The sequence below is a fragment of the Dermacentor albipictus genome, chromosome 9 (assembly GCF_038994185.2).
Source record: "Dermacentor albipictus isolate Rhodes 1998 colony chromosome 9, USDA_Dalb.pri_finalv2, whole genome shotgun sequence".
Lineage (NCBI taxonomy): Eukaryota > Metazoa > Arthropoda > Arachnida > Ixodida > Ixodidae > Dermacentor > Dermacentor albipictus.
In genome coordinates, this window is record NC_091829.1 from 117394023 (window position 1) to 117406974 (window position 12952).

At 43.0% G+C, this 12952-nt stretch overlaps 1 protein-coding gene across 1 annotated transcript in view; it reads left to right on the forward strand.

The window, feature by feature from the left end:
- Nucleotides 1-786: 786 nt before the first annotated feature.
- Nucleotides 787-12952, forward strand: part of LOC139049643 (uncharacterized) — a 32663-nt gene continuing 20497 nt past the window's right edge. Inside the window, exon 1 of the mRNA XM_070525291.1 lies at nucleotides 787-1139. Within this exon, the coding sequence (XP_070381392.1) occupies nucleotides 801-1139 (339 nt within the window). The 5' untranslated portion in view covers nucleotides 787-800. The remainder of the gene's footprint in view (nucleotides 1140-12952) is intronic.

Genomic DNA, 12952 nt, shown 5'->3' on the forward strand with positions numbered 1-12952 from the left:
CTGCGCTTTCTTCCAGCACTGTCGTCTCTGCGCCTTCCTCCTTCGACCCAAATTTGTCCACGTTTCACAACGAGGCTGCAGTGAATAGGGCCTATGATTAATATTTGTGATTTGGAGCGCGGGCTTTGCTGACGATTACGGATTCCGAGTGCATGAGCTGCGGCAATCGTGTTACAAACCACCAAACGCGTGACCATGCAGACCCGCGCTCTAAAATCTGAGAAAGCACAGGCAATTGCGAAAGTACTCGTCATCTGACACGCAGCTAGGGGGTCCGGAAACAAATGATGCCGTGTCCGTTGTTTCCAAACTTCGATCTGCGTTCCGTACTACTGTACTTGCCTACACTCCCATCAAGCGCTGCGAGCGAACCATTGAGAAACAAGCGCTCCAGACTCACGAGCGTCAATATTCAATTTCGTGTTTTCTTGCTTTGAGTTAGTAGACCGCGACAGCGAGCGATGTGTTAGCATGCAGATTACCGCGGTCCTTTTGCATCGCGTGCATCGAGCGCTGCCTTCCAGCCGAATGCTTTTTCCGCACTTTCTACGAGAAACACACGAGCGGACGCTCACACAAGTGCGCCTAGGAGGAGAGATTAACGACTGTGACGGTCTTTGTTTTCGAGGCGGCGTAAAGGCAGTGATGGCGCCGTCTGGCGGCGGCAATTGTCTGGGAGCGCGCCGACGACTGCAGTTTTTGTTTGCGTTGCCTCAGCACTTTCTCACTATTGTCAAAGGCTTTGGCGTCGAACGTATCTCCGCAGCTACTCGCAATATGGGCACGGTGGCACCGTCGACATGCGGTTCACAAATTGCCCGTTCGTCTACATTTTGCAGTTCGTCTTCGGCCTGCTACTCGACGCAGGCGATGTGCGGCTCGGAACTACCGGGAGCACTGCGACTGCGCTGGACCGGCATGCAAGGAATGACTACGCACCGACGCTGCCGACACGGATCTTCAACTATCAGCCACATCACCTTACCGGCACATGCGCCTACCCATCTGCTGTAGAGCGCCACCAGGAGTCTGCACAATCTGCGGCTATATATGCGTTCCACAAGGGACCCCCTGTCACTGGGCACGGTGGCACCGTCGACATGCGGTTCACAAATTGCCCGTTCGTCTACATTTTGCAGGTGAGAAAACGGTTTGGGAAATGCCTCCGTTCAAGTGACCGTTTCTTGCTGGTGTTGCCGTGCCCATGGCAGTATATGGCTGTGTGTGAATCATGCATGACGTACTTTAAGAAGCTATTGTTGTTGGGCGGAGATATTGAAAGCAACCCCGGCCCTGACCTCGAGCAAATCGCCAAACAACTTACCGGAATTGCTTCCGACATTAAAGATATCAAAGAAAAGCGACTAGCAGATATAGAGAGCAAGCTTGACCTCATTACGAAACTCGAAGCTGAAGTGACCGCGTGTCATACAGAAATGGCTTCAATGAATAAGATAATTAAGAGTCTTGAAGAAAAAATAGACGACATCGAAAACCGTAGCAGAAGGTCAAACTTAATTATTTATGGCCTACCAGAAATGGAAGAAGAAACAAGCGAAGCGTTAGAAGAGGCCGTAAATGAGGAAATAATCACAAAAATCCTTGAACTCGAACCTGTGGCCATTGAGCGCATACATCGTTTAGGAAGACGAGGTCCGAACAAGACGAGGCCAGTGATATTTAAATTACTAGACGCAAGAGATAAAAGTGTCATACTAAAAAACTGCTTTAAACTAAAGAAATCAGACCTCTCAATAGGGGAAGATTTTTCGCGAAAAGTTAGGGAGACCCGAAAGAAACTCTGGAACAGTGCACAGGCAAACCGCGAAAATAAAGACAAGGTGTCGTTAGCGTACAACAAACTATTCATTAACAACCGTATTTTCATCTGGGATGACGAAAAGAATGACAGGGTAGAGATAAAGAAGCACGACAAAATGGAGCAAAAAAAGAACGCGAACGTCGAAAAAGGAAAAAACGAAGTAAACCGCCCGGCAACACGCCAATACCAGCGCAAGAAAAAATAACGTTGTTAAACGTAAACGCTCGAAGTATCTTAAATAAGGTGCAGCCATTTGAAAACTTATTGCTCGATCGTGAACCAGATATAGTGGCAGTCACCGAAACATGGTTATCATTGTCTGTCTCAAGTCATGAAGTCACTCCGCCAAACTACGTACAGGTTCGCAAAGATAGGCAATCACGTGGTGGAGGCGTGGCGCTAGCAATAAAGAAATCAATCCCACTGGTCATTCTTCCAGAGGTAGCTGATGCCGAGGCAATCTTTTGTAAGATTAACACTAAAGGCACAAGTATAGTTGTTGGTTGCCTATATCGAAGCCCCGTATGTGGACACGAATGCATAATTGCCATACAAGAATATTTGCAGCAACATGCTCGAAATTGTCGTGTTATTCTTATGGGTGATTTTAACCTTGCCGACATTAACTGGTCTACCATGCAGTACACAACAAAGGCTTCAGAAGCCCTTCTCGATATGATGTTAAATTTCAACTTACGCCAAATTGTGGAATACCCCACAAGGGTGCAAAACGAGTCTCGGAGTTCGGCAGTTCGGCAGCAGTGCACTACGGAGCCACATCTAAATTTTGCCTCTGCTTTTGCAGCCCGAAACCGGACTCGACCAACGTGCTATCGCCCCTTCTGACGTCTACAGTGCCGCGTGTGTCTGCACCACAACAGTGATTGGAGTCACGTGGCCGGAGCTACTCTTCTGCGACTGCGCAAGGGTCGGACGAGCGCCAGACCACAGCATAAAACCGTCAACGGAGCGAGCACCTGTTACAGTTCGGCAGCAGTGCACTACGGAGCCACATCTAAATTTTGCCTCTGCTTTTGCAGCCCGAAACCGGACTCGACCAACGTGCTATCGCCCCTTCTGACGTCTACAGTGCCGCGTGTGTCTGCACCACAACAGTGATTGGAGTCACGTGGCCGGAGCTACTCTTCTGCGACTGCGCAAGGGTCGGACGAGCGCCAGACCACAGCATAAAACCGTCAACGGAGCGAGCACCTGTTCGGCAGCAGTGCACTACGGAGCCACATCTAAATTTTGCCTCTGCTTTTGCAGGTGAGCGGAATATCCTGATTTAGTCAATAAGTCATAGAATCTGTGCACTGCTGCCGAACCTATCAGCTTTCTTGTACTTGTTCGAATCTTGTTACTGGTGTTGTTGGTGTTTTGACGTACACTTTTGTTGTGTAATGTCGAAAGAGGCTAAGGCCATCGAAGACTTAAGGCGGGAGCTCAGGGCAGACTTGAGGACCATAAAAGATAAGTTTCAAGAGGTCACTGAGCTGAAAACAGAAATACAGCAGGTTCTAAAACTAAACCAGGATCTTCGCGCTGAGAATGCCAAGCTATCACACAGAATTGAGGAACTGGAACAATATCAACGTTCAAATAACATTGAGATAAAGGGCATTCCACTTGAAGGCGAACCACTAGTCGTCGTGAAGCAAATTGGTGAGCTGATTAAGGAAGAGGTCTCGGAGGCTGATATCGACATCTGCCACCGAGTGCCTACTGCTCGACATGATGAAGCAAATATAATTGTTCGGTTTGTCCGCAGAACCAAGAGGAACGCCTTCCTTAGTAAAGCTAAAAAAAGCAGAATGGATACAACCACGCTGGGCTTTCGATCGTCCTCAAAGGTGTTCGTAAACGAACACCTCACACGGTATGGCAAACGACTTCTTGGTGCCGCAGTAGAAAGAAAAAAGGAACTGAGATGGCGGTTCGTATGGACGGCTGGCGGCAAAGTGTTCGTACGCAAGGACGAAAATTCACCTGCTATTCGAATCGCCAGTATGGAAGACATTGATAAGATGACAACGTGAGCGTCTTGGCCTGCTTCTCTTCTTTCCTTTTTTAGTTAGTTTCATCGTATGAATTGCACATATTATGATGTTCAGTCTTTCAATAAATTAGTGTCTCATACCAGTAAACTGCTAAAAATATTTCATCTAAACGTGCGGAGCATAAAAAACAAAGAGGACAAACTGAACTGCTTATTTGCGTCAATCGCCCATAATTTTGACATCTTGTTGTATTGTGAAACATGGCTTACTGTGAATGATAACCCCCCGTACTGTGAAAATTACACATACCATGGTTTAGTAAGAACAAAGTGCAGAGGAGGTGGCGTGGCTGTCTATGTTAAACAGTGTCTTGTACATGAGATTATTTCAGAATTTTCACTTGTAACGAACAATATAGAATGTATAATGGTACGCTTAGAATATGTCACAGTTGTGGTTATGTATCGCCCACCATTGGGAAACAAACTGACGTTCTTTGATTTCCTAGAACAGGTACTACATTTCCTTAGCCATTCGTCCTCCCCCTTTATCATAATGGGTGACGTAAATATAGATATGTTGTCGGACGACATATCATCTAGACAGTTTGCTGGTCTTATCAATTCGTTCATGTGCACAAACGTAATCTCAGAACCCACTAGGCTAACGGCGCAAACGGCTACCTTGCTTGATATATGCATAACCAATGTACACCCGACTGACTGCCTTGCGGGACTGTTATCCGCTGATATAAGTGATCATCTCCCTGTATTTTGTTTCATTCCTCACGCGCACAAACGAGTGGAAGGAGGAAAAAAAGCGCAGATTCGCAGTTTCCACGCAAGCGCATTAGAAAATTTTCGTGCTCTGATCCTATCAACAGACTGGTCCTCTGTATTTGAAAAACAAGATCCAAATGCAGCCTACGAATTGTTCTTTCATAAAATGATTACGTGCTACGACCTAGCGTTTCCGTTGAAATTTTCCAATCAGAGGAGCAAGAAAATACGAAAACCCTGGATAAACGCTGCTTTGCTAAAAATGATAACAAGAAAAAATAAAATGTATCACTTGTTCGTAAAATGTAGGAGTGTGCAATTGTTGACCGATTACAAAAAATACAGAAATCAGGTCAACAGTGCATTAAAGCAAGCAAAAATTAAGTACTATGAACGGCTATTTGCTAAAATAAAAAATGACCCTAGGAAAGTTTGGAATGAAGTTAGAGACTTAACATCTACGAAAAGACAGAATACGGAGATTAACATAAAGACAGCCACTGGCCTGTTGACAGGCAGAGAAGCAGCAGCTGCTCTAAATGAATATTTCGTCTCCAGCACCCAGTATCCCGACAGGGCGGAGCCCACGGCCACATCTATAGTGAATAAATTCAGTCTTACTAACTCAGTGATACTTACACCTGTTACACCTGCTGAAGTTGTGCAACTGCTGTTCAAAGTAAAAAACACCGTCTCTGCTGGGTACGATGATGTGAAACCAGTACCAATGAAATACATTGCGGATATTATTGCACCTGTCCTTGTTCACATCATAAACAGAATGTTTGAAACCGGTATATTTCCTGATTGTCTAAAAATAGCACGTGTATGCCCTATTTACAAAGGAGGTGACAAACATTTAATGACAAATTTCCGGCCGATATCTGTCTTACCTGTTCTATCAAAGGTATTCGAGAGTGCCCTGAATGTTAGACTACAAACATTTTTCAGTAAATATAGTGTAATTAGTGACATGCAGTATGGATTCCAAAAAAATAAATCTTGTGAAGTAGCTCTTCTTAATATCAAACATAAAATAATAACAAATATTGAAAATAAAATGTACACATTAGGTTTATTTGTAGACTTTAGGAAAGCCTTCGATTCAGTATGCCACAGTTTATTAATTAGCAAATTGGAACAGTGCGGTGTACGAGGTATCGTATTGGAACTTTTACGACATTACTTAACCAATCGCTATCAATATGTCAGTATAAATAATGATGTTTCATCTTACGCGGAAATCGTAACGGGTGTTCCACAAGGATCAATACTTGGACCTCTTCTATTTATAATATATATTAATGATCTGTGTGACATACCCGACTCTCCCGAATTAGTTATGTATGCAGATGACACTAACATATTCTTTAAAGCTGCTACTATAACAGAGCTCGAATCAAAAGTTAACAATTACCTGAAGCAACTCTCTTGCTGGTTACAACATAATAAGCTACAAATGAATTCATCCAAAACGAAATATATGATATTTGCTCCTACTAATAAACCACGCAACTGCACTGCGGCTATTCTCTTTGAAGACGGGCTGATAGAACAGGTAAAATGTCAAAAATTTCTAGGAGTGTGGTTCCAAGAGGATTTGGCCTGGAACATGCACATCGACAAACTTGCTATCGAACTAAGCAGAACTGTTGGCTGCTTATACAGACTCAGTACTCTGGTCCCTCCATGGTTGAAAAGTTCTTTATACTACGCACTCTTTTATTCTAGATTAACCTACTGTATTTTAATTTGGGGCACTACTTCGCAAAAAAATTATAATAAACTAATAGTGCTACAAAAAAGAGTACTACGCGCATTCGAGGGATACTATGGCCCTGTACAAAACTTTAGAACCACACCATATTTTATAAAACACTCTATGTTAAAGGCAAACCAGGTGTATTATTACAAGTTGCTGCAATGCATTAAACAGAACAAATCGCAGTACATCTTGAATGTACCCACCAATCCGCATTACGGCCTTCGACAACATAACATGAGAACACCAAAAATACGAACCAATTACGGAAAACAACTAGTCAGTTACCAGGCACCTGCACTACTAAACCGCCTACGTGATTTTGAAGATGAAATTATAGAATATTCGAATAAATCATTCAAACATTTTCTCATCCTGAACAATATTGAGTTCGTCTGATTAGAACCACACTATAAATTGTCAGTCCTTTGTTTCTTTTGTTCTTTGGTTGTGGTTGTTCGCTTACAAAATGCATCGTACATTGAGTATCCTGTTCGTTTCTCATATTTATTGTATACATGTTTTGTTTCACGAAAACAATATTGTCTCGTGACTATTCCAGTTGATTTCAGTATGTATGTATGATACATGTTGCTGCGTACGGCCTGCGTGCCGAATTGTTGCGGGAGCAGAAGCCTTCGTCAGGCCACATGGCCTTTAGCTTCTGCTTCCTTTCTGTTGTAAACAGGAGAAATAAAATTCATTCATTCATTCATTCATTCATTCATTCATTCATTCATTCATACTTGACCTGATCTTACTAAGTAGTAACTTTCTCTTAGAACAAGTGAAGTTAGAAGTAATAGAAGGCATATCCGATCACAATATTCCGATGTGTATCTTACCACTAGATTACAAATTATCAGTGCAAACCACAGCACAAACTATAATCAATTTCGACAAAGCAGATGACGCCCACATACAAACCTATTTATCTCACGAATTCCAAGAGTTTTCGGCATTGGCCTCAGATCCTTTGTCTGATATAAATGTTGTCTGGATACGTTTTAAAGACATAGTGTCCCACTGTGTAACCCATTTTATTCCTGTTAAATCGAAAAAACCCTTGAAAAATAACCCATGGATTACTCGGGAAGTAATACATGCAAAACGCCAACTCAAAAGGTTACGCAAAGCTAGCAAGGCAACAGGCAATACTCCATCTAAGACCCCTAGGCTAGTGCTTGCAGCAAAAAATTTCAAACAGAAATCCAAAGAAGCGAAACACCATTACTTCAACACCGTACTCCCCAGCTTTATAAAGAACAATCCGCATAGATTCTGGAACCACTTTCGCCAAAAAAACACACTCACAACTCAGCTCTCATCAAGTGAAAAAGCGGATAAAGCCAACAGATATAACCAATTCTTTCGTTCGGTCTTCACAAACGATAATGGCGTCATGCCGGACTTAGTTCCACGGACTGTTTCCACTATCGACCCACTCGTTATCACAGACGCTGGTGTTCTTAACCTTCTTCTTGTCCTAGACACTAAAAAAGCATGTGGTCCAGACAATATACCCAACCAATTTCTTAAAAGATACGCACAGTGGTGTAGCAGATACCTCGGGCTTATTTTCCGTAAATCCCTGTCGACATCAAAACTACCCAAAGATTGGAAAATAGCTAAAATTATTCCGATCTACAAGTCGGGAGATAAATCCGTTGAATCAAACTTCAGACCAATATCGTTAACGAGCACGGCATGCACACTACTCGAACATATAATTCTAAAACATTTAACAATTTTTTTTGAAAACGAAGGCATCCTGTCCCCTAACCAGCACGGTTTTCGCAGGGGTTTATCGACCATAACTCAATTAACAGAAGTCATACACGATCTCGCGTTGGGTATTGACAATCACGGCCAAACGGACCTAATCCTACTTGATTTTTCTAAAGCGTTTGATTGTGTTTGTCACACCAAACTAATAAATAAACTAAAAAGCATTATCGGAGACACAGAAATTGTTGCTTGGGTTCGTGGGTTTTTGTTTAATAGGAGTCAGTTTGTTATTTTCGAACATACAACATCAGATATAGTATCAGTTACGTCAGGAGTACCACAGGGCTCCGTGCTTGGGCCCTTGTTATTTCTCGTGTATATTAATGATATAACCACTAACATAGACTGTAAAATAAAGTTATTCGCGGATGACTGTATCATTTATAGAGAAATTAAAAATGATCAAGATCACTACTCCCTTAACAAATCACTTAGTAGTATTGCGGAATGGTGCTCAGACTGGCAGATGATAATCAATGTAAAAAAATCGGCATGTATGACCATAACGAGGAAAAAAGAATCTTCAGACTTTTGCTACACCATAAATGGTACAGTTTTGACTAAAGTACAAAAATATAAATATCTAGGCTTAACAATAACGTCAGACCTAAGGTGGGACGAGCATATTCACCACATTACCTCATCTGCTATGCAAAAGTTATTTTTCCTACGCAGATCACTTCGACTCGCACCCTTGTCAACAAAACTCCTAGCATACAAGACATTCGTTAGGCCGATCCTCGAATACGGAAACACTGTATGGTTCCCTCACACCCAAACTAACATAAAGAAAATAGAAACAATACAAAGGAAGGTCATTCGATTTATTCACAACAAATTTAGACGTGAAGACTCTCCCTCTAATCTTCTAGCAATTTCTGGGCTCCTTACGCTCGAAGCACGAGCGAAACAGGCACGTTTGAAATTTCTTTATCAACTTCTGCATAATTCTTTCAAAATTGACATTTCAAGTTACATATCTTATTCACAAACACGACCTACCAGGCACAAGCACACAAACACCTTAGTAGAATATAAATGTAATAATAATGTGTTTAAATATTCCTTTTTTCCTGTTGCGATCCGTGAATGGAATATGTTATCACCTCTCACCATTAACACAGAGTCACTGTCTCAATTTGAATTAAAAATTGAAAAAATTGTTTAGCAGGTTAAAATTGCTAGTGCTATTATTGATCGTGCAAACTACCATGTACTTGTGCCCTGTGTATGTAGTCGGGTATGCAGCATAGAATACCTCAATTGCCCTTTCTTACTTTTTTTTTTGAAAGTTTGCGTGTACTTGTGTTTGGTGTATACATTTTTGTAGTGAAAATTGTTGATGTTTTAAGGTGCAAAACTGACTTTATACATGTATTAAACATTATCAGTGTACATGTACATATGTATAGTGCCCTCCTGCTATGGTCTCAGTAGAGACTGGCAGTATTGTAAATAAATAAAAATAAATAAATATCGTGACAGAATGCAGAGACTCGCAATGAACCAAGAACGGAACACGACAGAGATGTATATATATCCCGCACTCCTTTGTACAGATTCGATCGCTGCTCTTTCAATTTCGGCTGGTTGCCGGCACCGTGAAAGTGCCGGCGTTCTTCGCGGAGTTGGGTGGCATTTATAGACGTTCAGTGCCTAAACTTTGTCGAGTAGATCCCTTTGTTGGGACAGTTCGTTCGTCTGCACCAAATAATAACCGACGCAGAACTAAGCTCCATATTCTCGAGATAGATGTCCTTTTCTTGTCTGGTAAATTTACACAGTTATTCTTTAAGATCCCCATACGAGTTCGACCGATGCCAAGCACTTTTATAGATATGGTAATTTTTATGCTACACACATTCTTGAATTTGTGGAATTTTTAAAATATCATAGTTCTAAGGACTCTCGCAGTATGCAGCTTCGCGCAGTACGCGTGCCATACAATTGAAAATTCTTATCCAAGAGATTGAAGAAGTAATTGCTGGTCAATGTCAAGAACGGAGGTGTGCTTGCAATGAAGGATTGAGTGCAGCATACCACGATCTAATGATTGCAACGACTGATGCGACGTGCCGCGCCATTACGAATAGGTTTATCAGCTATCGCTGCAGAGCAAGCGGAGAAGAAGGCGCTTGTGTTGAATAAGCATATATTTCCTTCGTCGTGGAGTCCTTAGAACATGTACACTGTATTGATCTGACATCAAGCGCTAACACGAGTGTAATGTTACGCAATGATGCTGTAAGCTACTTCTGTAGTCGAGCAGCCGGGCAGAGAAAACGAAAAAAAAAAGCAACTGACGAGGTACCTTATCACAAACCGTATTGGGGTTATAAAAGTAAGGCTCTCAATCACATTGCGAAGGACGCGTAGTAACAAAGTCAACGCAAGGAGATACATAAAAAGTCACCCCCCCACCCCCCCGCCGTCTAGTGGGTGGAAGATTGTCGAACAGCGAAGCTGTGTTGCGAAGCCGTTGAGCTTCGGATTCTCAGGCGCCTACTTCGGTATCGGCCTTCCGGCGCTGCCGCTTAAACTCGGCATCTCTTGTGCCCTGCTATAATTCAATTTACTAACTGATGAATTCAATTCAACTGAGAATTCAATTTTATTAACTCATGTTCACACGCGCCGTAGATATAGGCTATTTTTTTTACCTCATCTTGACATGCGTGATGCGTCTATTTTCTGTACATCTATTTTTCCATACGTCCATTAAACATCAGTTGTGAGTGAGCGTATGGGCTGTGTGCTTCTTTTTCTACATCCTGCGTGTTTCTAGCGCTACAAGTTTTGATAATAATGCATTATCAGCTAGCCCACTGGTCCATCCTTTTACCTTCTGCGATCTTTCCGTTTGTTTCTTCCCCTGCTCTATGCAACTACACTTGTGACGGTACTTCCAAAAGTGTTTTTTGTGCTTTTCCTCCCAAAAATTTCTTTAAAAGGATATCGTTTTCAACAAAATATGTCTCAATAGAAGCGTTAGAGCGCCGGCCGACGAAGTTCAGTCCAACACTTAGTGTGTCTTTTATCCGTTGTACTTTCCGTTGTACTTTCCGGACCCTTGTGTGAATGCATGAGTTGCGAGAGAAAAATCTAGGTACTGGAGAGGAGGGCACAAAGTTTGCTACAACATACTAGAAGGAACTCCGGCGCTGCAATCGTTGAGCCACAAGGACATTAATGGGAAGTTCATGGATTTGTCTGCTCTTAGGGCTCGTGGGTTCAGACGTTCTTTTGAATCCGTTTATAATGCTTTGTATGGCTTTATCGAGGTAAATTTCACCGCAATCTGCACTTTTCTAGCTGCAGTATACGCTGCGAAAACGCACAATCACTACTAGTTGCAATGGTCTAGCTTGTCAAGGTGGCCAAATCGAAGCGCGCCAAGCGTCTCAAGGCACTGGCTTGCTTGCAATAAGTTCACAAGGGCCTTATATGTAGCTTGTCGATGCATGCATCCATGGCGTAATGGTTTCAATATCAGGCGTCTGGGCTAGATGCCCTGTGCTCGAATGTTGTCGTTTAATTTTATTAATATTCATTTAATTGTTTATTACGCAGCATATTGTTCTAGATGACGAGTTTACAAAGTCACGAAGCCGTGTGAAGCCAAAAGGATGATGTTTAGGCAAATCTATGTACTTTCCGTAATTTCCATGCAGACTCAACCGCTCCCATTGCAGTTCCCGTAGACGCTAGCACCAGAGTACCCTCTAGTAATTATTGCATGAAACACTATGGCGGAGGAATGTGCCTCGCTCCGTTTGTTCCTACTTGTGAACAATGCGAGTGCGGACAAACACTCCGGAATAAGCGGGCGTTCCGCTCGTGATATCGTAGCGTAGCGTTCACGGGAGTGCCCGCATGAGTGGGAAGCTCATCGTTCGAATTTGCGCGATCGGTGGTATCTTTTTTATTTGCGTCATTTCATTGCTTGCTCATTTGACTTCTGCAGCAGTAGTTCGTTACCTACGCTTCACCAGCTGCCTGGCACGAAAGGTCCCTGCCAAAGGGAGCGAAGCGTAGAGGTGGTGGAAGGGGAGGGGGAGGTAGATGTCGCTCGCGCGACCACCGACTAATGACTAACGACGGGTCATTACTGCAAACTTGCTGTATTGCATGCGTCACCATTACGGACTCATGTAGGCACAGTACCTAGATAACTCTCTCGCAACGCACACATACGCAGGAGCGTCGTTCAATGGCGGCGCAGCTCTTGCGTTTCTGCGCCTTTGATATAAGGTAAATACGCACCCGCCGTGGTTGCTTAGTGGCTATGGTGTTGGGCTGCTGAGCATGGAGGTAGCGGGATCGAATCCCGGCCACGGCGGCTGCATTTCCATGGAAGCGAAATGCGAAAACACCCGTGTACTTAAATTTAGGTGCACGTTAAAGAACTCCGGGTGGTCAAAATTTACAGAGTCCTCCACTACGGCGGGCCTCATTATCAGAAAGTGATTTTGGCACATAAAACCCCATTATTTAAAAAAAAAGTAAGGTAAATACGCGTAACAAGCAGGCAGGACAAGCTCGTAACAAGTTACTTCTACAACATATACGTTGACTTTACCTCCCTAAAGCTTTCTTGCTCACGATTACTATAGTTCATTGCAAAGGGTCCATAACCACCCGCTGTGTCTGGCGAAAGAACGTAGTCCGCGGATAGCATGCGCTGCTGTGAACAGCCAAATTTTACCGTTGTCCTTGCTGCATCGAGCTCACAAGCGGAGCGTGAAATTGCCTTTTCTCAAACACCCCGTTTTCGAACGAAGTCTTCTCCTCACCCGTTTCG